The following is a 24,184-nucleotide window of genomic DNA, read 5'->3' as shown; positions in this document are numbered from 1 at the left end:
AGTGGCTCGGCTGGGCTACGCCCAAAATGCACGCGTGCCTTAAGCTGTGCGAAGGTAATTAAGTTACCTTCGCACAGTGTTATTGCAACACAATTCACAGAAGGCCAAAAAGAAAAGAAACAAAATGAAGAAGGGGCTTACTGGTTTTGTTGAAGACGGCTAAGACGCTTGCAGCGTGGTGGGCGCCTCTCCTCCTATGACTTTTACTTCTGTTTCCTTTATCTCCCAATTATGTCCACTGTTCTCTCTTTCTCCGTTCTTTGAGATGAACGAGCTAAGAGGATGATGGGTTATGTCGGTTTTCTTCGAGGATTTCTTTTACTAATTCTGGCAATTGAAGAAGGCTGCAACGCTGGCATGGCTAATTTGATTCGGTTGCTTTCTGTTTCTGGCGATGTTGAGGAAGGTTGCAGCGCCCGGGACGGTCTGATTGCTTTCTATCAACAACTAATGGTTCGGCGATCAATGAATTTCTTGCAGGGATGAAAACAGCTGGTTCCTTTCGGTTCTGCTCTGTATATATGTATCTTATGTTTTATTTGCTCTGTCTTTTTTCTTGGGTTAATTACTCTCTGTTTCGGCTTTCTTTTTGTTTCCTTTTTTTTTTTTTCTTACTCCCGAGTATCATCTCGTGAGAAGTAAAGTCTCAATCAAACTCATTTTTTTTTTTGAAGTTTGAATTAAAATCAAATTCGAAAGCAGACAACTATCATTATCGTAAGGATTATCTTGAAGAAGGTAAGGATTAGCTTGAAGTTAAGAATTATCTTGAAAAAAATAGGGGTTATCTTGAAGGTAAGGATTATCTTGAAAATAAGGCTAGAATGACAAAGGCACATTGTAGTCCTTAATTTTCACGAAAGTTGACAAATCACGCTTTTTATCGAAATAAATCTCTGATCTTTTAATTTTTCATTTTAAACCCTGTAAAAATTAAATTAAAAGCCAAAGGGCCAAAATTGGATTATGACAAAAAAAACAAAAAAAAAAACCATGTAGTAAGATACTGTAGTAATTTATTGTGTTTCATGAGAAAATTTATATTTATAATTCTCAACCTGCTTAATATTAAAAAATAATAAAAATAATAAATATAATTTTAAAAAATCATAAAAAAATCACTTGGGGGAACATTATAGCAATCTATAGTATTTTAAAGAAAAAAAATTACGAAATTAAATTCTCAACCAACTTAATATGAAAAATAAAATTAATAAAAATGATTTTGAAAAAAAATAAAAAATTATAAAAAATAAAAAACTAGGTGGGTAAACACTGTAGCAATCCATAATATTTTATTAAAAAAATTACAAAGCTAAATTTTCAACCAGCTCCATCTTAAAAAAAATCAACAAAAATAATTCTTAAAAAAAGCACAAAAATTTAAAAACAAAAAAATAAAAAAAACATGTGGAAAAAGTTAAAGCTGAATTCTCAACCAGTTTAGTATTAAAAAAAATCGACAAAGATAATTTTAGAAAAAACATGTGGAAAAATACTATAATAAAAAAAATTTATGCGAGGAAACATAGTAACAATCCACAGTATTTTAAATAAAAAACTATAAAGTAAAATCGACAAAGACTATTTAAAAAAAATCATAAAAAAAGGCCATGTAGGGAAACATTGTAGCAATTAATAATGTTTTAAAGAAAAAAAAACATAACTAAATTTTTAATCAATCTATTTTAAAAGACTATTTAAAAAAAATCATAAAAAAAGGCCATGTAGGGAAACATTGTAGTAATTAATAATGTTTTAAAGAAAAAAATAACATAACTAAATTTTTAATCAATTTAATTTTTTTTAAAAATTAACAAAGATAATTTTAAAAAGAAATACAAAAAAAAAATAGAAGACAATCTTGGGAAAAAAACCATGTAAAGCCCAAAAAAAGGAAAAATGAAAAAGAATGTGGAAGAAAAAGTAAAAAAAAAAGAAATACAAAACAAAAAAAATAAACAAGTAAAAAATGAAGAATAAAAAGCATGTGGGTGGGGAAAGTTACACTAATTTCTTCATGTCAAAAAAACTATATAGAAAAATACCGTAATGGTCTATAATATTTTTTTTAAAAAATAATAAAATTAAATTTTCAATTAATTTAATTTTTTTAAAAACTGCTAAAGATAATTTTAAAAAGAAATAAAAGAAATAAAAAAAAGAAGATAATCTTGGTAAAAAAACCATGTAAAGCCTAAAAAAAGGGAAAAATGAAAAAGAATGTGGAAGGAAGAGGAAAAAAAAAGAAATACAAAACAAAAAAATAAACAAATAAAAAAAGAAGAATAAGAAGCATGCAGATGAGGAAAGTTACAGTAATTTCTTCATGTATTTTAGAGTATTAGTTAATGATGTTTTTTATATATATGTATGTATATATATATATATGTATGTATGTATTCTAAAAGATAATAATTATCACACTACCTGCTTTGCGATGAGGGTCCATTTCTAATCATTTCCTCTACCGTTGGATTTTGTTGGCAAACAAAAATCCAACCAACAAAATCCAACGGCTCAAGATCACAAGTGAGTCTCAACGATAGATCCCTGGCTTCTAGAAACCCTGCCACGTGAAAGGATATAAATGGCCATAACATGTCGTGAGATTAAAAATAATATTTGTTTTTATATTTTAAAAGTATTTTTTTTCAAATTAATTTGTTTTTATATTTTAAAAGTTTTTTTTTTCAAATTTTTTTTATAATTTTTTACTTTAAATTAATATTTTGATATTTTGAGATATTTTAATATGTAAATATTAAAAATAAATTTTTAAAAATAAAAAAATATTTTAATATATTTCTAATTAAAAAATATTTTAAAAAATAATTATCAACATAATATCAAACAAACTTTAAACAAACTTTAAACCTCAAGTAGCTCATTGTGTTTAATATTATAGTAGTTTTTATTTTTTAAAATATTTTTTTCATAGAAAAAATTAAATTTTTATATAGTTTTTAATAATTTTGATGTATTAATATTAAAATTAAAATATAACCTAAAAATATATTTTAATTTTTTTAAAAAACATAATATATAACATCTCTAAATACACACTCAATATCCTTCTTAATTAGCATAGTTTTAGTTTCAATCATTTTATGCACCAACTTGCTCCATTTTAAGTGAATTGATTTTTTTGTTTTTGGTACTATCAAATCTCATAATTTTAATAATTTTAATAAAAAATATTAAAATAATATTATTTTAAATAAGATAATTAATCCAAAATAATTCGATAATATATGAATTAATATGATAATCTAATGATCCAAACCATCAATCAAACCATAAATTCATCCAGTGCACAATTTCTCCTGAAGCTGGCTTTCTTGTTCCAGGCCTTCGCTTCTTAAGCTTAGCATAAACTTCACAAAACACAAACCCTCAAAGGGAAAAAAGAAAAGCTTAAACAGATCAGCAGTGAGATTATGTTCTTGCTGGGAATTATGCGGTTGCCAAGTATCAGTCTCACACCTACAAGAAGAAAGGAGGTTCAGTCATTCCAGTAAGGTTAAGCTGCATCTGCTGCGAATGCAAAACAAAGAAAAAGATGAACATGTTCATTCAAAGAGAGGAGGAGAAGGGAGTGTATTTGAATACAGGATCAGGTGGTGAAGATGGGAATCTAACATCCAACACCATTTTCATAGAAAAAAAGACGATCTCCAGACATCACCAAACAATTGCCTAGAAATCTTAGCCAGTAGAATCAGTTCAAGAGATGTGTAAGACATTAAGACCAAGCACAGAAGCTAAAAGGATATACCTGGTACTCACAATCATAACATGGAGTGAAAACTAAATTAAGAATGAATTCTTCTGCAAAAATAATATAAATTATATTTTAGAATTTCAATTTACAGTTTAAGCTTTTAAAGGAAAAATTTAACGTGCATGGTTCGTTCGAGTGAGGAATTATATGTCATTAAATGTAAAATTAGAATTACATGATACGTATTTATAGTAAATCTTAATCGTACAAGAGGTGTTAATAATCTACGTATGAGCCATGTACTGCAACATGTATCCACACAGTCAAGGGAGGGAAACTCAAGGCCAGAGAAATACATAGAAGTAATTTTCAATATAGTCGCGTGATTTATTTAAATGAATTTCTTTTTAAAGTAATTGCTGCTACAATACTAAACACGCTTTGAAGTAATTTCTTTTTAAAGGACTGAAACGACAAGTACCAGAAACTTAGAGGACCATTCGAGTAATTCGCCAAGTTCCCAGTGATGTCGAGCCCAATCTGTACAATCTAATAAATCCATCCCGCGGCCCGAAAGATAGTGATTTGCAAAGCTGAACAAATCAACCAATAACAGCCATCCACATCAGAACAAATTCAAAAAACATAACGATCAGAATCTCTATTTTATTTGCTTTAAACTTCGACTCCTCCATAACGTTCAACTTTACTGTTTCCCCTAACACAGCTCCAAGATTCAAAACGCACGCTCCATCCATTTCTTCAGCTTAGGTTCTTGACAAGCCTGCCTTGTGTAGCAGACATCTCAAGATTATTCAGAACACACGCCGCGTGGGAGGAGGAGGAAGAAGCTAGCAAAGATGTGTTGCGGGACAAAGGTGTGCATGATGTGCACTTGTGTGATATTGGTGGTGATCTTGATAGGGTTATTGTTTGGTTTTGGGATTTACAAAAATGGGTTTCATAAGTTGAAGGATGCAATTCATGAATGTGATTCTAAAGGTTCACTTTGTGGAACTGGAAGGCCGTTCTTGGGTGTTGCAGCTCCACCCGCTCTCTTCTAGGAGTCTTGTGTTCTTTTCCTTGGAGCAATTCTTATAGGGCTTCGATTTTTTGTTAGGCACTTGCATTAGTTTTCCAAGTGATTCATATCATAATAATGTTTGTTTCTTGCTATTTAATTCTAGTCATTGTCGAATGGAACGATGTCTTATGGTTCCCAGATCTGTTTCATTGAATTTAACTCTTCTGATTTTGCAATTGAAAAAAATTACTGCCCAGCTGAATTTACAATGTTAGTATTGAAGATTTGACTTCCCACTTGTTACTGTAAAAATAACGAGTTGATTTGTAAAACCATAAAACCATGTGATTTTATCGTTTAAAATCAAACTAAAAATTCAAAAACCAATACAATTAAATTTAATTTATGCAAAATCTAAAAAATCACAAGTTTACAACTTTTGTTAAAAATATAAAATAAATGATTTTCTTGGTTTTATATGAATAACTGGCCAGTTAACTGGTTACCTTGTTATCTTTCTGTATATTTTAAGGTGTTTGAGTGTTATATATTATTGGCTACTTAGATGGAATTGTTAATATATAATTAGTTAAAAAAATTTACCAAGCACAGAAAACCAAGGCTCCAACTTTTTAGCATATGAGAAAATTTGGCTTTCATAAATAGCATCATCCATGGTCAGCAATGCATAATTTCACTGATAGACCATGTAGGTCACCTCTATGTTTCTTCCTCTAATAATGCTCTCTTGTAATCATTTGTATATATAAGGCCATTATCCGCAACTATATAATGCTGAGGTGGAGAATGAGAAACCTCACATCTAGCATGAATTTAGCAGCAAAATTGATTTGATGTACAGTTGGGTTTAAATGTTACTTGTGTGTGTGTGTGTGTGTGTGTGTGTGTGTGTGTAATAACCTATTATGTAATAATATAATAGTTAGCATATTGGCTAGTGTCAATAACATTTTTTTTCTTTCAAATGTAAAAATAATTGAGTTGGGTTAAAAACATGGAATGTATTTGCACCATTATTTTCAAATAAAATATTTTTTACGGTAGCATCATGAATAATGCATAACATAGCAGTGCCCAATACACCAACAACTAATTTATTTTTCTTTAATTATTTGAAGATATTTATAATTTATCATTAAGTCTTGCTATCAGCAGCACTCTATAGCATTGAGTCCAATTAGATAGCTAGACCTAATAGCATTGGACATGAGTTCCATGATTTTGTAACAACCTATCTGACTGAACTACCCACATTATCATTTGTTCTCTTATGAACTTTACTTTTCATTTAGCAAAGTTTTGCAAAGTCTAGCTTTTTGGTGGCCTGGTGAATAGATTGATCTTGCCGAGTCAGAATACTATTCAAACTCAGGGGAGGGGATTTCTCTTGGGTAACATTTGGGTCAAATAAAATTAGCAAACTTAGTTTTTTGAATTTATCCATCATAGAGGTATCACTCATTAACTGTACAAGATATAATGTTGAACCCATAAGCTGCTTATTGCTATACGAGGATACTAGAAGGCATTTGCGAAGAATATCCATCAATATTACGTTAGATAAATTCATTCCTAGTAAAGAGGCTATCCTTTCAGTTGGAGATTGTTTACAGCCAAGAGGCTTTAGCACCTTGAGTTGTCTAACAAGCCATGCAAACAAGGAAGAAAGTAGATCTATTCGGCTATTCTTTGTTCCATGTTGTCGTGATATTCCTAAATACTATTAGGAACGCTATTAGATCCTGACATTAGGATTCAATAGATGTTGGGTCTTGCTGGCAAAAGGATCTAATAACGTTGGACATGGGTTCCATGATTTTGTCACAAATTATTTGCTTGAACTACCCGCATCACCATCTATTCTCTTAGAAACTTTACTATTTGTTTAACAAAGTTTTACAAAGTCTAGCTTCTTGGTGGCCTGATGGATAGATTAATTTTGTTAGGTCAGAAGACTATTCAAACTCGGGGGAGAAGACTTTTTTTAGGTAATATTTGGGTCTGATAAAACTAGCAAACATATTTTTTTAAGTTTATACATCATAGAGCTATCACTCATCAACTATGCAAGACGCAATGATTGCCATATGAGGACATTATATGACATTTATGGAGAACCTCTATTAGGATTGTTTTGGATAAATTTATTTCTGGAAGAAATATGCTTTCAACTACATATTGTTTATAACAAATAGGCTTTAGCCCCTTGAGTTGTCCAACAAGCCATGCAAATAAGGAAAAAAGTCGATTAATTTAATGATTCTCTGTATTATGCTCGTATGGTATAAGTTATGTTCCTAAATGCTACTGGGTAGCCAAACCCAAATCTATTGGGTAGCCGGATCCAATAACATTGTAGCGGCTAGACTTAATGTTATTGGATTCATCTTTACAACCAGAACCAAGGCTATTTTTGATCTGGCTTGGCTATCAGATCTAATAATTTGGTATTGCCACCAGACTCAAGGAATTAAATATGTTTTTTATACTTTGTATATTTTTTTACATTTTAAAAAATATTATTAATTTGTTGTAGAGCGCAAGCTAATATGCTAGTTTTTATATATGCAAGGAATTAAGGATATTTTAATGTTGAAGTAAAGATTCATTTTGTTAAATAAAATTTTCTTAGACATTGAGAGTGGAGAGAGTTGCTAAAAAATATCAAGGAAAAGGAGTGACTGAATGACCTTATTTTGATATTTATTTTTAAAGGGAGTCAATGAAAATGATGTTACATTTTAATCATGCTAAAAAATAAATTAGGGTTTGTAAAGTTTATTTTATTTTAGTATACATGTCTAAATTAAAGATGTATAAATAAAAATAAAAGGTAAGGAAAATGAGTGCCTACTATTTTTCTCTTTTAGTTTTTTTTTTCTTTTATCTTATCATCTCTATCTTCGTCATTGGCCTAGAAAAATTTAAAGATTAATATGGATTTGTCACACTAACCTTCCTATAAATATACTTTGTGTCGCACCCGACATCGCGACGGCCTTAAAAATATAAATTCTTTGGAAAGAACGGATTTCTGGCATCCAGTTCTTTGATGGTGAATGATCTTTGTTTAAGGAGTCGCCACCTAGTATTATGGTTACTAGGAACCCTAACTGGTCAACAGAGATTCTATGGTTCGAGACTGATTACGCAAAAGGGAAGATATAATCACCCCTTTTAGCGTCCTGCCTAAGGCAGGCTGCATTGCTGACTTTGTCAATAATTGCTAATGTTTTGTTGGTTTATGCTATGGTGGTTTTGCGTGTAATATTCCTGACTCTGGCGTCATTGAATATTTAACTACAGATATTTCCAACTCTAGCGTTGGTAAATATCACGTAGCTATAAAAACAAAATAAATTTAAATCAATTATTTTTTTATTCCTGACTCTGGCGTCAGTGAATAAACAAATCAAATAAATTTATTTTTACGCATCACACAAAAAAAAAAAATTTAAATCAGATATTTTTTTTTATTCCTGACTCTGGCGTCAGTGAATATACAAATCAAATAAATTTATTTTTACAAATCACAAAAAATAAAATAAATTTAAATCAGTTATTTTTATTCCCGACTCTGGCGTCAGTGAACAAAATGAAAAAAAATAAACTTATTTTTTATGCATGTACATATTTTTTATTTTTTTCTAGCTAAAAATAACAAATGAAAAATAATATAAATTTAAACCGGTATTTTTATTCCTGACTCTGGCGTCAGTGAATAAACCAAGAAATTTACATTATTTTTTATTCATGCCTATATTTTTTAATTTTTTAATTTTTGCACTTTGAAATATTTTATTTTTTACTTTTTTATTTTTTTATTTTTTTATTTTTTCTATTTTCGGACTGGGCTGGGCTAAACCCAGCCCATTATATATATTAATGGCTGGGCTCAACGCAACCCCACAGGGGCTGGGCTGAGCCCAGCCAGCCTAGCCCGGTCACTGGCCCAAGCCAGTGACCTGGCTGGGCTGAGTCCTGCACGCGTGAAGTAACTTCACGCGTGCTGCACTATGCGAAGGTAATTAAGTTACCTTCGCACAATGTTTCCAAATTCAAATGCAGGGAATGAAATGAGAAAGGGAAGAGCGTACCTGTTCTGTTAGAGGCAGAGGCGCGAGGGACGCCTGTGAAGCTCGGGCTGGAATGGATGTGGGTGATTTTTGCCGGGAATAAAAATGAAGGTGTTGGCTTCTGTGGGTGCTGAAAAACAATCTTTGGGTCGTTTTCTGCAGGAATGAAGGCCACGGCTAAATTGAGTTGATTTCCTTTCTGCTCTGTTCTTTTTGGGTGTTTCTTTGGTATTTTCCGGGTTCCTTCTGTTTTGCCTCTGTTCTTGCTCTGTTTTTTTTCGTTTCTTTTTCTCCTGTTTCGGGTTTTCTGTTTTTGATTCCCTCATTTTCTAGTGTGGAGTGTTGGTTTTCTCTGTTTTTTTTTTTTTTGGGTTTAGTGCTCTGTTTTCAGCTTTCCACTTTGTTTCCCCTTTTCCTTTTCTTTTTCCCTCATGAGATATTTATAGTACAAGAGTTTCATCCCTTGCGAGAAGTAAAGTCTCAATCAAACTCATTCTCTTTTTTGAAGTTCGAATTAGAATCGAATTCGAAAGCAGACAACTAGCATTATCTTGAAGATTATCTTGAAGAAGATAAGGATTATCTTGAAGAAGGTAAGGATTAGTTTGAAAAAGATAGGGATTATCTTAAAGGTAAGGATTATCTTGAAGATAAAGCTAGAATGACAAAGGCACATTGTAGTCCTTAATTTTCACGAAAGTTGACAAATCACACTTTTTATCGAAATAAATCTCTGATCTTTTAATTTTTCATTTTAAACCCTATAAAAATTAAATTAAAAGCCAAAGGGCCAAAATTGGGTTATGACACTTTGTACGTAATTATTTCTATTATAATTCCTTGAATAAATATAATTTGCAAATTATAAAAGTGTAACTTATCCTTATGCATAATTATTAGACTCGATCTAACTCAACAAGTTAACTCAAGACCAGGCGACCTAAGACCTTAACCGGGTTTAAAGAGAAAAATCAAGGTTGTAGTTGTTACAAAAAGACTTAGGTGACCCGTCAGGCCAACCTACACCCATGTAATTTGCCACACCATCCAATAAAACGCCGCTCTTGGATGCTCCCCGGTAACAACCTAATTTCTTTTCCTAACAAGCCAAAAAAATTAATGTACAAACACCTCGTCTCACAATTTTTGTTTTTTGGTGGATGCTCCCTGGAACAAAGCATGTAAAATTAAGGTTCAAAACAAATTATTAAGACAAAAGGTATAAAAGCGTTGCTTTACACGCATGAAAGGCAATTAAAGATTTTTTCCTGGGGCAGCTCAATTTTATAAACCTACAGCTATTTTGGAAACCAAGTGCTATAGGCCCACATCTATTTTCTTTTTAATTAATATAGATATATAAACCAAGTATTTCTTGAGCTTTTCAGTAACCATTATATCAGTAATTACAAAACTTAAATTTAAGATTAGAGGGAGAGTAAACCCCTTACTCTTAAAATCCTATTATTAAATCACCTATTAAATAATTTATTTATTTATTTTTATTTTTTGGATGGGATTTTATTATTTAAAAAAAACCAAATGAGACCTTTATTTTACTATAAAAACTTCATCTTCTTAATTGAAATGTAATCAAGGAAATATACTATTTTTTTCTGGAAAATTAATTTAGGAGAGTGAGGAGACGCAAACAAGAAAATTATTTTTATGATGTCATGTTTTAGTGAAACAAGATTTGGCTATCAGGCCAATGCTTCTCCCGAGGAATGGCGCATGCAGGGAGAGTACTTCATCAAATCTTATCTTGAAGATTACTATGCAAGCCTTAGAACGAAGGCCTACTTACGCTAAAACGAGCTTATAAGAATTATTTTAAATGGAAAAAACTGCTTTGAAAAGTAAAAAAGCACCCTTTTCTTTATCTCCTGCAGATTCTGTAAACATGGAGGGATCCATTGCTGTCGAGAAACTTGCATGCTACCAGTCGCAAAGGATAGCACACCGAACTCCACTACCTCTGCGCTCAATGGCCTTGCACCTAAGAATTGCCCTCCATCAAATTACAATTTGTAGCCAATAAACTCTTCTTTACGAAACCCCATCTGCCCTTTTCACGTACAAGCTAAATCAACCATACCTAACACCTATCTCTCCCAATTCAATTTGGCATCATGAGTGGCGTGGGATGAAATCCAGATCTTCGCTGCAGACTCGTCGATGTTTTCGCTAGTCAGAGGCTAGCTGCCTGTCGGTGTGTAAAACAAAGAAGGTTCTTATGCTGAAAGGGAGGAAATGAGAGGGTGGAAGAACAGTAACGATACAGGAGTTATCAAGGAGTGTTTTTCATGAGAGGAGAAGAGAGTTGGGAAGGATACTCTCATAAGATCTTGGAGCTCAAAACTCTATTTACAATCACATATACGTTGTCTTTAATGAAAACAGTATGGCCTTTGATTGAAACAAGAAGAAGCTTCGGCCTAAAATACTATCCAATCAATGAATATGCCATGTTTTTAAAATATTTAAAAAATCTTGAATTTATTTTATTATTTTTTCCTTAAATTATTCTTTTTAATGTTTTTAAATGTTTTGATATACTAATATTAAAAATAATTTTTTTAAATAAAAATAATTTTAAAAATAACTGTTACGGAGTTATCTTTACTTCATGTAGATTGTCCCGAACGTTAAGAATTTACCCAAAAAAAACAAAGAAACAGAAGCACCACCCAAGATAAATAACAAAAATAAAAATAAAAAGAATTCGATGGTGTTGTAAACCAAGTGCGGTGATCTGGCCACGTGGGCACATTTGTTAATGTCCTGTTTGGCCACAACATGAAAATCAAGAACTTTCAGCTTCAGCTCCACTAGGACCGCACTCTCCTTGGTTGCCCGAATCTCTTTATTCATCATTAGCTAATGCCTCCATTTCGCACCCTTCTTTTCTCATTTGTTTTAATAAAAAATATTAAAATAATATTATTTTAAATAAGATAATTAATCCAAAATAATTCGATAATATATGAATTAATATGATAATCTAATGATCCAAACCATCAATCAAACCATAAATTCATCCAGTGCACAATTTCTCCTGAAGCTGGCTTTCTTGTTCCAGGCCTTCGCTTCTTAAGCTTAGCATAAACTTCACAAAACACAAACCCTCAAAGGGAAAAAAGAAAAGCTTAAACAGATCAGCAGTGAGATTATGTTCTTGCTGGGAATTATGCGGTTGCCAAGTATCAGTCTCACACCTACAAGAAGAAAGGAGGTTCAGTCATTCCAGTAAGGTTAAGCTGCATCTGCTGCGAATGCAAAACAAAGAAAAAGATGAACATGTTCATTCAAAGAGAGGAGGAGAAGGGAGTGTATTTGAATACAGGATCAGGTGGTGAAGATGGGAATCTAACATCCAACACCATTTTCATAGAAAAAAAGACGATCTCCAGACATCACCAAACAATTGCCTAGAAATCTTAGCCAGTAGAATCAGTTCAAGAGATGTGTAAGACATTAAGACCAAGCACAGTGCGAAGCTTATATGATTGAGGAGAAAACATTTAATCAAATGGAGTTTTCTGGGACAGCAGAGTTGTATCACCTTATATGTAAGGAGATACTTCACAAAAAGTTTTTATCAAATCTAATCCTTTGAACTCATCCATGGAGCCATGACTGTTCATTATCTGTACCTGAAACTTTCACAGGCCTTGAATATTGGTGTTGGAGACTCCTGGGTAGAATAAAATCTAGAACACGAACATCGTTCATCAAAACTAAGACACTAGCTTGGTCTCCACAGCTAAACCAAATCATGGTTAGAGGTGTCAGGATTCTTAGTTTAGTTCATAATTACCAATCGATTGCACTGATTAATAGAGTTTGCGCCTGTAATTAAGTAACTAAGCTCTTCGAACAGCCAAGTGAGGGCATATCAAGACTCAGCACCATAGAACATTGCGACAGCCTCAAACGATAACGAAGGTAAGCTAAAAGGATATACCTGGTACTCACAATCATAACATGGAGTGAAAACTAAATTAAGAATGAATTATTCTGCAAAAATAATATAAATTATATTTTAGAATTTTAATTTACAGTTTAAGCTTTTAAAGTAAAAAATTTAACGTGCATGGTTCGTTCGAGTGAGGAATTATATTTCATTAAATGTAAAATTAGAATTACATAATACGTATTTATAGTAAATCTTAATCGTACAAGAGGTGTTAATAATCTACGTATGAGCCATGTACTGCAACATGTATCCACACAGTCAAGGGAGGGAAACTCAAGGCCAGAGAAATACATAGAAGTAATTTTCAATATAGTCGCGTGATTTATTTAAATGAATTTCTTTGTAAAGTAATTGCTGCTACAATACTAAACACGCTTTGAAGTAATTTCTTTTTAAAGGACTGAAACGACAAGTACCAGAAACTTAGAGGACCATTCGAGTAATTCGCCAAGTTCCCAGTGATGTCGAGCCCAATCTGTACAATCTAATAAATCCATCCCGCGGCCCGAAAGATAGTGATTTGCAAAGCTGAACAAATCAACCAATAACAGCCATCCACATCAGAACAAATTCAAAAAACATAACGATCAGAATCTCTATTTTATTTGCTTTAAACTTCGACTCCTCCATAACGTTCAACTTTACTGTTTCCCCTAACACAGCTCCAAGATTCAAAACGCACGCTCCATCCATTTCTTCAGCTTAGGTTCTTGACAAGCCTGCCTTGTGTAGCAGACATCTCAAGATTATTCAGAACACACCCCGCGTGGGAGGAGGAGGAGGAAGAAGCTAGCAAAGATGTGTTGCGGGACAAAGGTGTGCATGATGGCACTTGTGTGATATTGGTGGTGATCTTGATAGGGTTATTGTTTGGTTTTGGGATTTACAAAAATGGGTTTCATAAGTTGAAGGATGCAATTCATGAATGTGATTCTAATGGTTCACTTTGTGGAACTGGAAGGCCGTTCTTGGGTGTTGCAGCTCCTCCCGCTCTCTTCTAGGAGTCTTGTGTTCTTACAGGGCTTCGATTTTTTCATAGGCACTTGCATTAGTTTTCCAAGTGATTCATATCATAATAATGTTTGTTTCGTGCTATTTAATTCTAGTCATTGTTGAATGGAACGATGTCTTATGGTTCCCAGATCTGTTTCATTGAATTTAACTCTTCTGATTTTGCACTTGAAAAAAATTACTGCCCAGCTGAATTTACAATGTTTGTACTGAAGATTTGTGACTTCCCACCCATTACTGTAAAAATAATGAATTGATTTGTAAAACCATAAAATCATGTGATTTTATCGTTTAAAATCAAACTAAAAATTCAAAAACCAATAAAATTAAATTTAACTCATGCAAAATCTATAAAATCAGATCAAGTTTACAAGTTTTTTTAAAAAATATAAAATAAATGATTTTCTTGGTTTTATATGAATAACTGGCCAGTTAACTGGTTACCTTATTATCTTTCTGTATATTTTAAGGTGTTTGAGTGTTACATATTATTGGCTACTTGATGGAATTGTTAATATATAATTAGTCAAAAAAATTTACCAAGTAAAAAAAACCAAGGCTCCAATTTTTTAGCAAATGAGAAAATTTGGCTTTCATCAATAGCATCATCCATGGTCAGCAATGCATAATTTCACTGATAGACCATGTAGGTCACCTCTATGTTTCTTCCTCTAATAATGCTCTCTTGTAATCATTTGTATATATAAGGCCATTATCCGCAACTGTATAATGCTGAGGTGGAGAATGAGAAACCTCACATCTAGCATGAATTTAGCAGCAAAATTGATTTGATGTACAGTTGGGTTTAAATGTTACTAAATGAAGATGGCTTAAAAAGCACAGCATGATGCTTGCGAAGTGACCAAGGATAAAAGTTCCCTTAGGTATATCCATTCGATCTATCTCCACTGCGCGCTGATCTCTTCTGCAATTCTGCATCATAATGTTGCATGGCTGCCTCGAGAGCCTGCACAAATGGCCTGGTCCGTGAATTCCAGCCAAAACAAAGGACGCAAATGCAAAAAACCAATTGAGAATGTTTTGCTGGTGACTTGCGATTTTGGGAGTTGGCGAAACAGAAGAAAATTTGGGCATTCGTTAAGTTTGGAAAACAAAAGTTCGAAATTGCAATATCACTTGAAAAAAACTCAGAACGATAACATTTCCACCAAAAGAAGCTGGAAAGAAGTGTTGACCTGTTGCATGGGTCGAAGAAGTAGAGTGACCTGATGTCGAATATCAGACTGCACAGATTCCTTCAGTTCCTGAGATTGAAGAAGAAAAGACATAAGAAAGAAGCACTTTAAAAGCTTCGTGCACAACCCATAGAAATAGAATAGCATGCTGGAGAAATGAAAATTACAGGTCACATGCACCCCGCAAGAGCCAAGGACATGTTATAAAAATAAAATAATAGGATGCAGAGCACCTATATCTGAGCCAAGAGCGCTGTGCAAACCCATGGACAAATATATGCTTGGTAAATTCTTTTGCAAAAGGTAATGGATGCAAAATGTTTAACAAAGAGATTATTACCATACTAGACATGTGACATCTACACAAAGATGCCCATGAATTTCTGTCACGAAGAACAAACAGGATAAACACGAGATACAACTAGCTCCATTGAAGGATGAAGTTGGTCTACTACTAGCAGCATACACTGATAGGTAGCAGTTATCCTTCATACATTGCACTGATGGTCAAATCACAGTGCCACCATGTGCAAGGTGCCAGAAAGATGCACTTTGAGACTTACGAGAGGTGAGGATGGGGGAGTAATAAGTTACGGTGTGCATGAATTTAAGATAGCTTAAGGGTATGCTTGCGACTCATGTAGTGTGGGTGATAAAATTGTGCTGTCTCATAGAAGAAGAAAGCTGAATGGGGGAATAAAATATTACACAAGGAGCTTATTGCCAAATTCACCTGTAGCTGTGAATCAATTTTTGACATTGCATCCTTCAATCTGCTTACCTGCAAATATTCAATGAACACAGAGAGAGAGAGGAGAGAACGGAACGATCAGATGGTGGTGCAATAAAAGAAATTCCTCTTCAAAGCAATATTTACTTTGGCCTTTGGGCTCCTGGGAACACTATTCCCAATCAACCTCATGGCAAGAGGAAATCTCGGTTCATGGATTCATTATTCAGCTATAGTTATATAGTTGTTGAAGTTGTTCTTGCCAAAAGCCTAGAAGAGTCTGTTTCAATACCCTGCTCAATCCTGACACTGATCATATGTTGCATTTTGTAGGTTCAAATATCATGCAACATTCTCATTGAAATTCTGAATCCAGAAATCAAAAGGAATAACCTCACTCACACAAAAGAATCACAACATTTACCTTAGTATAAAGATAAGTAGTAGTGATTGGATATGATGACCAATAATGCTTCAATAACTCCTGAAGAGACGTCCAGTGCTGAAGGCAAGTTTCCACATGAATATAAGAAACAAAACCAAAATCTTGCAGTAAACCAATAAGGTTAACAAAATAGAAACTAATAAACTAGCATTAACAGCAATATCGTACCATGGATGATCCTCATTTTTTTTTTGTGAAGGTAGAACAATATAAATTACAAACACTCACATATAGCAGCTCCTCTTTGATTGTATTTGGCAATGTGTCCAAAACACTTAGCCCATGATTCTTCCCGATATCATATTTGGTGCTTGAGATATTGTGGGTCAAGACTGAAAGAACCTGCATCATAGTCACATGACATACACAACATCATTAACGACAATATGCATGTTTTCTGGTAAGATTTAGCAAACAAACAGCAGATAACTTAAAATATAAAATATATTACCTTTACTGCAACTTCTGGTGTAATTATGGGATCGACCAATCCAGTGGTTTTTATGTGGGAAATGGAGTCCCTCAAAGAAGCATATGATTCTTCTGCACTCAGGATGCGTTTTACTGGATCAGTTCCAATACCGGTATCTCTTGAATTTTTAAGAGCAGTAGCTTGTTGAGAATCAAAGTAGTCCCTTGGATCCTAGATTCAAAAACATAAAATCACATATCTGAATCACAAAATTCTACTGCAGACACATGATGACGAGAAGACAATCACACCTTGATAGAAAGTGGTGCCAAAGGAAGATCACTTGACGCCTGAAGATCATCAATTTCCATCATTTTTGAAATCCTACCTAATCTGTCCTGGTTTGCATTCATATCAGTTTCTTCATTTGAAGCATTCTGTCCTGGCAACAGAAAAAACAAGGATGTTTTCATACATGACCAACTAGAAGGGGAATAAAGGGAAGCCAACACAAACCATACTAACCCTGTTTTGCCTGTTTAAGTGCCTCTGCTACAGTCTGCGTGTCTTTTAATTGTTCCTCATCTACAACATTACAAATCTTAATTTCACAAGAGTATCTAGTTGTAAATTTCAAGGGACACAGACAGCAAACTGAACAAGAAACAGACACAAAATCATATTCATTGCACGCTTAAAGCACTTGGAAGCAAAATCAGATAAATGGAAAACTCTAACCTATAGGTGTTCCTTGAAGAACAACAGCGGCATGCCTGTTTAGCTCCTGCGACAGAGTTCTTATATATAGTTCGTGCTGTGATTCAGTTATTTCCTTGCTACCATCACGGACAATCCCATGATCCTGTATTTTGTAAAGTGCAACCAAGGTTAGAGAAGATAGATATAAAAGCTTACTGACTGATTCAGACAATCAACCAAGAGAAGAAACTGGGATTTTCCACCAAAAAAGAATACCAGAAAGTAGCATAACTACTAGATTTAATTCAAATCCATAAGGATGTTAAGAAGGGAAGAAAAAGAAATCCCAATATGCTTTTTTATTTATTTATTGAGACATTCCATTTTCATAATAATCTATCAACCTATCTGTCACTTTTTTTTTTATAGAAAATTAATATAAGATAACCAGAAAATACAAACTCTAGTCTTGTTTCTTAGTTGGAGTTTAAAAGATAAGCTTACCATTTGAATTGAATAATTCATGAGGGAATAAGAACTTTCAAGAATATATTGTCTTAAAATGAAGGTAGGTGTTATTCAACTTACTGGAAGATGTGTATAATCATCCCCTTCATCAGCTTCCATGTTTAGTGTTGGATCAACACATCTGATCTGGAACAAAAAGTATCGAGCAACTCAATATTTCTCAATTCAGAATATAAAGACATAAAGATGCAAAAATAAAAATAAAAATAAAAATGTTTCAGTATTTAGAAACAAATATATTAAATAATCAACCAAGAATGAATACCTTCCGCCGAGTTTCACTAGCCAAAATATCATCAGGTTTCAGGAAAAGAGCAAGCTCCTCATCTTCAGCAGCTTCTGCTGCAGCAGCAGCTGCAGCATTAGCATTTTTTGCATGCTGGAGGTATTCTGCTCTACAATATTTGCTCCAGAAATCCCTTTCTGACATCTGGAACACAGGGAAGGAAAAAAAACAAAAAACACAAGAAAAGTTCAGAAAAGCAAAAATCTGAACAGTACATTGACTTTGGCTAATTATTTAATGATAAAAGTATCACGGCCTTGTCATGAAAAACACCCTTGAAAATTTTAAAAGTAGTTCCAATGCTCTCATTACCTTTTTGGGAACTAAATCCAAGTATGCTCGGTGTACTGCTGGTTTCTCTGCAAAAACCTGAGACACAATTTAATCATTAAATAAATGGATGAACAACAAAGTTATGAAACAGGTGGAAGAACATGGAAGCGGGTATACTCTACTAGGTAGGCTGTAGAATGTTATTTAGGATGAAGAATACCTATGGGACCGCTAGTGAAAGTTTCATTAGATAACAACTTTGTACTATTCTTGTTTTACATTTCCTAGAATTGTAAGTATTGAATAATCATGAGATATCTTACCTCACGAACAATCTCAGGAGTCAAAGTAAATGTAACTTTGTTTGTCTGGAATTCCAAGAAATAAAAAAATGTAAGCTTTACACATCCAAAAGGCCACGAAGAAAGTATATGAAAACAGATAAAATCTCCACAGCAAAGACAAACAGGTAAGAATCCATGCACCATCACATGCTCTCTCTCTCTCTCACACACACACACACAAACACAGAGAGGGGTGGGGAGGGAAGAAGGAAGCTGTATAGTACTCGACCGTCTGTTGATGGCTTGGTGTCTGAAAGCACGAAACTTTTAAGGCCTGTCCGTTGTTTTGACTTTTTGCTGAAGTTCCCACCAAGCAACTTCTGCAATTCAATTTAAGGAGGAAGAAACACAATTAAATATTCCTTAATAATGCCTTTTACAACCAGAATGACAGCTTCAAGGCTGAAGGTTTCCATCAGAGAAAACATGAAGATTTAAACTGATAAAAAAAGCAAGTTCAAATACTAATGGAAAACAACATCATGAAAGCAAGATAATCACACATGCATGCTCAAACAACACTAACCTTCCTAGTTGCCCAAAATTCAGCTTCTGTCAAGATACCATCACTCACAAACCGCTTATGAAGGTTCTGCAACTCACTGAATGATAAATTTTGGTGGTCAAATGAATCAAAGAGATAAGAAAATCAGCTCAAAAAAAAAAAAAACTGATGCATTTAGCATAAAACAATCTAGTTATGATGATAATAAATCAAAGTACAGTAGCTAATATAGTGTGGTTAACAATTCAAATAGGACAATCACCATGGAATGGATGAAATAGATATGGATTAAAAAAAAAAAAATCTTAGTGTGCTATCTCATTAAGGGAAAAATTCGGTTATGTCCAACACCTTTTCACAAGTCTTCAGAGAATATAAAAGCATTGGTTTCTGAACTCATTTCCCATCATCTTTCCATGCTCTGTTCAAATTTACATCAGACGCTCTTAAACTCCAAACTACTCATTTTATGTTCTTAGTACAGATTACACTACCTCGCCAAATAGAAAGGATCAACAGTAGTTAGCTAAAATTTGATGGCAAGCACTGCAAATACCATGAAAGGCATAAAATTTGATAGCTAAAATTTTATGTTTTTACGCTACATCCATGCTCTGTTCAAATTTACCTTAGACGCTCTTAAACTCCAAACTCCTTATTTTATGTTCTTAGCACAGATTACACTACTTCGCCAAGTAGAAAGGACCAACAGTGTAGTTAGCTAAAATTTGGTGGCAAGCACTGCAAGTACCATGAAAGGCGTAAGTCTTATTTCTTTAAATACAAGAAGTTAGACAAGTTCCTTGATCCTGGGTAAATCATCAAATCTTAGCAACTTATTTTTTTTACAGCTAATTTTGTCTTTCTTTGATTGCCTTGAAGGCATAGAATAGCCAGTGTGAGTGAATATCTATGAACTTGAGGCTAAGTTCTCTTTGAAACAATTCTTTTCAAAACATATGTTTTCCCTCAATTACTGATTAATTAAAAGAACGCAGATCTTGCAATATAGAAAAGTACAATCTCCTTAGTAAAGGCCACATAGCTGTGTATGAGCATGTACCACTATATGTACACTCCTTTACCATTATACATATTTCAAGGAGAAAATTAAAGAGATTCACCTTATTATAAAAGAAGCTGGCTTGATTACCAAGTAGTCACCAAAAGGATTCGTGCTATAATTGCTCTATATCACGAGTTTGAATAAATAAATTTACCTATTTTCTCGCAGCATATTCATCCGCAAAAGCAATTCTTCTGTGCTAGGTTGTTCAGAAGGAACTTCTGAAGTGTCTATAGGCTTTGGTGTCTCTCCAGTCTTCGAAAGGGCTTTGCCTATTTACAAGGCACCAAAACCATAGCTTCAGAAGAAGCCCACACAGGATAGACATATTATTATGATTATCAGTAGTCTAAACACCAAGCAACAAAATTTTTACAAAAATTGTAAGAAAGCTGAAAACTCTGACAAGTTCCATTGAACAGAGAGCAAAAAGAAGGCAAGGGCTTAGATAAACTTATTATGATGTCCCAGAGTTAGCACTAATAGAAGGCTATCCTTTAAATCCATCAAGAAAGTGACATTGGGGTTCCTCATCAATCAATCATTAGGATGAACAGGTAGATACAAGTCTTCTCTTTCTTACATGAACTCGACAGTGCAGGCATATAAAAAAAGATTCAAGTTATTGCAACACTATACCATATAAACTGGACAATATTGTAAGCTTACAAAAAAAAATACACAACAAATAAACAACATTAAGAATGTACTCCGTGTCAATAAGGAGGTTACAAGCTGAAATATAAACCTCTTAGGATTAAGAATGTACTCCGTGTCAATAAGGAGGTGACAAGCTGAAATATAAACCTCTTAGGACAGATTTGGAATTCTGTTATGGGAGAGAAATGATTATATTTCGGTATGATAGTAAAAAATAAGAGATCCTCCACATTAGCAATTGATTGTGTTGTTTCCAACAATTTATATAATCTAATACAAGATTCCATGAAAGACAAGGGATGATTCTTCTCCCCTAAACCCTTCTTTTTACTCTACCTAAAAGAAATCTAAAATACTTAACATGATACAACCTTGTATGCGTGCTTTTAACTTGCATCTAAAAACCACCACTCAATGCATTCAATTCCATAACAACCAAACCTACTACAACCAATAGAATCGAACAACTCTTACACCAAACTCCATAAGCACATAGCTTCAAGGGTGTAACAGAAGACAATTGACAACTTGACAACTTCTTTACAAAGAACAGCGTTTCACCAAGAATTTTACCTCTACTGTGAAGGTTATCAATATGAACTTATCTGAAGCAGCCTCAAAAGGGAAAAAACAGCCTCTGGGAGGGATTTAGCTTTTCAAATAGCTGTAAAAGGAAAACCTGGCAATCTCTATTGAGATTAACTCTTAGTCAAGACCTTGTAAATGACTTAATGGTAACCTTGACACTTAAGATGGTCACCACTCTCCATCTTCACACACCCTCTTCTGCTGCTATAGTTTTAATGCTATAATCCACTTGAAAAAATATCACAGAAAGTTTCAAATATCAAGCTCCCTCACAAGCAACATTCAAAAAATATTGCTTTCAGAAACATCCAAGCATGAGCTTAGTAAGGGGGGAAATTGTCCTTATGAAGGGAATTGCCACACCAAATATCACAGGAAAACATGATCCCCCTTTTCCACATGCAAAATCCATGTAGGAGAACTCTTCCTCTGCTCCACTAAACAATATCTCCTTGATGACCATAGAAAACCACCACGTTGATCTAGTTCCATATTTGACAATTTACAAGCCATCTTTAAACACCACAAACCATTCTTCAATCACTATTTACCTCAACTATGTATCTTCAAAACCACTTATCAAAAAGGCTTCGTTGAAAACAATGGCAATTTGATAACTAATCCCCCAAACTTCAGAGGGACTCATGGCAAGATAGTGCATTCATCCATTGTAGCCAATAAAGTAAACAACATTACTTTGCCCGAACCATGTAATCACCATAGTGTTTACTACTGCAACTACCATTAACTTTTTCAATCCATTAATTGCATTATCATTACAGATTAAAAGGTAACCAAACAATCAAAATAGAACTGCAGTCGCTCCCTATTACATTATAGTTCTGGTTATAATATACCAAGCACTTGTATCATTACAAGACGCTAAAAAATCCATAATAAATCATAATCTCTGATCAATAGTAAATGCATCAAAGAGAAACAAACTAGAAATCAGCATCATCTCTACACTTGAGAATCGAGACTCACCTACACACTCTTTGCAAACGTGGAGATCATCATAACTTTCAAACTCAAATATGTAACTCACACCCTACAACACCAAAAAAAATAAAAAAATAAACCATTTAGTACAAAATCAATAACAAGAAAAAGAAAAAGAAGAAGAAAAAACTAACAATCAGAAACAATTCTATAATATCCAACACGGGTACCTGACTCGAAGTGAGATTAAGCATTGGTGCTTTATTTGATCCCTCCTTAGTGTACTTATGATCTACACATTCAATGTACATAAAAGAAACATAACCCGTTACACCCAAAACAAACTTGATACAAAAAATCCCATTAAAACAAACAAAAAAGGGGACAAAAAGATAAAAGGTTCTTTACTTTTAACGAATCTAAACTCCATATTAAGCTTTGTAGCTGAATTAGGACTATTAGGTTTGAACATCAACTTCTCCAAAGTCTGCACCAAAACCCAAAAAAACATAAAAATCAATGCAATCAAGTTTCGAAATTTGATGATAAAGTCGAAAACCCAGAAAGGAAAAGTAGTGAAAAGTACCAGGAATAATCGACCAGGAGTGCCAGGGTCTTTCACTGAACTCTTGAACTTGACTCGTCTTGACACTTGCCCGCTTGCCATATTCACTTGGATATTGCAATTCAATCCGATGAAAATAATATGTGATCAATGGAGGATTTGTGACCGGAGAGGTTCAACGGATCGGCGGGAATGGTTGGTCGGAGATGCGGTGACAGGAGTAGTGGTAGTGTGCAATGGAGGAAGTAGGAGTTGAAAGGGATAGGATGGGTGTGTGATCGGCTATAGGGACTATAGCTAAGCTAATTTTAGCTACGCAGCCCAAATTGTAATAATGGGTGTCAATTTGCCTAACAATACAGGGACAGAGGTTCCTTCAAGACTGCCAAATATGGGTAGGTTACATTTTTTTAAGGTCCCTCAAGTTGTAAATTTAGATCTTTTTAGTCCTTTTACTGAAGCTTTGGGCATATCAATCCTCATACTCTTCCTTGCGGTAGCACGCGATTCCTTCATGACTCCAGCCATCTTACTTGCATGCATACATGAGACCTACGATGGTCAAGTCCAGTCCATATTGGGTATCTAAAATACTTAATTTATTGGGCTATAAATCCATTCACACAGTGAATTTACGACATCATTCATTTGCGGCATACTTAATTTATTGGGCTATAAATCCATTGACACAGTGGATTTACGACAAGGCTAAGGCTTCATTTGTGGCCTTTCATCATCACCATAGCTATGTATATTTAAAAATATAATAATAATTATTTTTAAAATATTTTTTTACTAAAAATATATTAAAATAATATATATATATATATATATTTTTTTTTTTAAATTTATTTTTGATATCATTATATTAAGACTAATTTATAAACCAAACAAATACTAATTGCAGTATAAACCAGTAGCAGTTATACGTTATTCATGAATAGAAGTAAATATTTTTTTTAATTAATATGGATATTCAGATTAATTTATATGTTTTTTAACTAATTTTATATAGGCTCTAAAATTATAAATCTCCAGTAATTCTTAAAGAACTCGAACCGTGAGCATTGAGAAGCAGCATAAACTATTGATCCGATTAGGCATGGCTTT

General features: G+C 33.5%; 1 protein-coding gene and 1 pseudogene across 2 annotated transcripts; both read right to left on the bottom strand.

The window, feature by feature from the left end:
- Nucleotides 1–5,478: 5,478 nt before the first annotated feature.
- LOC105124584 (probable RNA polymerase II transcription factor B subunit 1-1) lies at nt 5,479–23,443 on the bottom strand. 2 transcript variants are annotated; one of them, XR_842083.1, is made up of 21 exons: nt 23,096–23,443; nt 22,918–22,996; nt 22,740–22,801; nt 22,555–22,618; nt 20,474–20,591; nt 19,275–19,350; nt 18,973–19,068; nt 18,728–18,772; nt 18,444–18,500; nt 18,111–18,275; nt 17,906–17,971; nt 17,357–17,480; nt 17,144–17,203; nt 16,930–17,060; nt 16,658–16,849; nt 16,435–16,548; nt 16,186–16,263; nt 15,765–15,812; nt 15,032–15,100; nt 14,647–14,802; nt 5,479–5,622 (listed from the first exon to the last, which is right to left on the bottom strand). XR_842083.1 is itself a non-coding variant. In XM_011024660.1 (20 exons), exons 1-20 carry the CDS (start codon nt 23,174–23,176, stop codon nt 14,716–14,718), a joined length of 1,812 nt encoding a protein of 603 aa, XP_011022962.1. In that variant the 5' UTR covers nt 23,177–23,443; the 3' UTR covers nt 14,413–14,715. The 2 variants fall into 2 exon arrangements, 1 of the variants encoding a protein (XP_011022962.1); XM_011024660.1 differs by lacking the exon at nt 5,479–5,622 and having other exon boundaries at nt 14,413–14,802.
- LOC105124688 (uncharacterized) lies at nt 5,947–6,626 on the bottom strand (annotated as a pseudogene).
- Nucleotides 23,444–24,184: the final 741 nt, after the last annotated feature.

The sequence above is a fragment of the Populus euphratica genome, unplaced genomic scaffold (genome assembly GCF_000495115.2).
Source record: "Populus euphratica unplaced genomic scaffold, PopEup_1.0 scaffold35.1, whole genome shotgun sequence".
In the NCBI taxonomy this organism is placed as follows: domain Eukaryota; kingdom Viridiplantae; phylum Streptophyta; class Magnoliopsida; order Malpighiales; family Salicaceae; genus Populus; species Populus euphratica.
Note: the sequence above shows the minus strand (reverse complement) of the source record. Positions and strands in the feature narration are given on the sequence as shown.

Coding starts and splice junctions, on each gene's coding strand:
- LOC105124584 (XM_011024660.1), bottom strand. CDS start 23,176: ATGGCAAGCGGGCAAGTGTCAAGACGAGTCAAGTTCAAGAGTTCAGTG. Junction 22,802..22,917: donor GGAGTTTAGATTCGTTAAAA/GTAAAGAACCTT, acceptor TTGAATGTGTAG/ATCATAAGTACACTAAGGAG. Junction 15,101..15,764: donor AAATTGATTCACAGCTACAG/GTGAATTTGGCA, acceptor CTTCAATCTCAG/GAACTGAAGGAATCTGTGCA.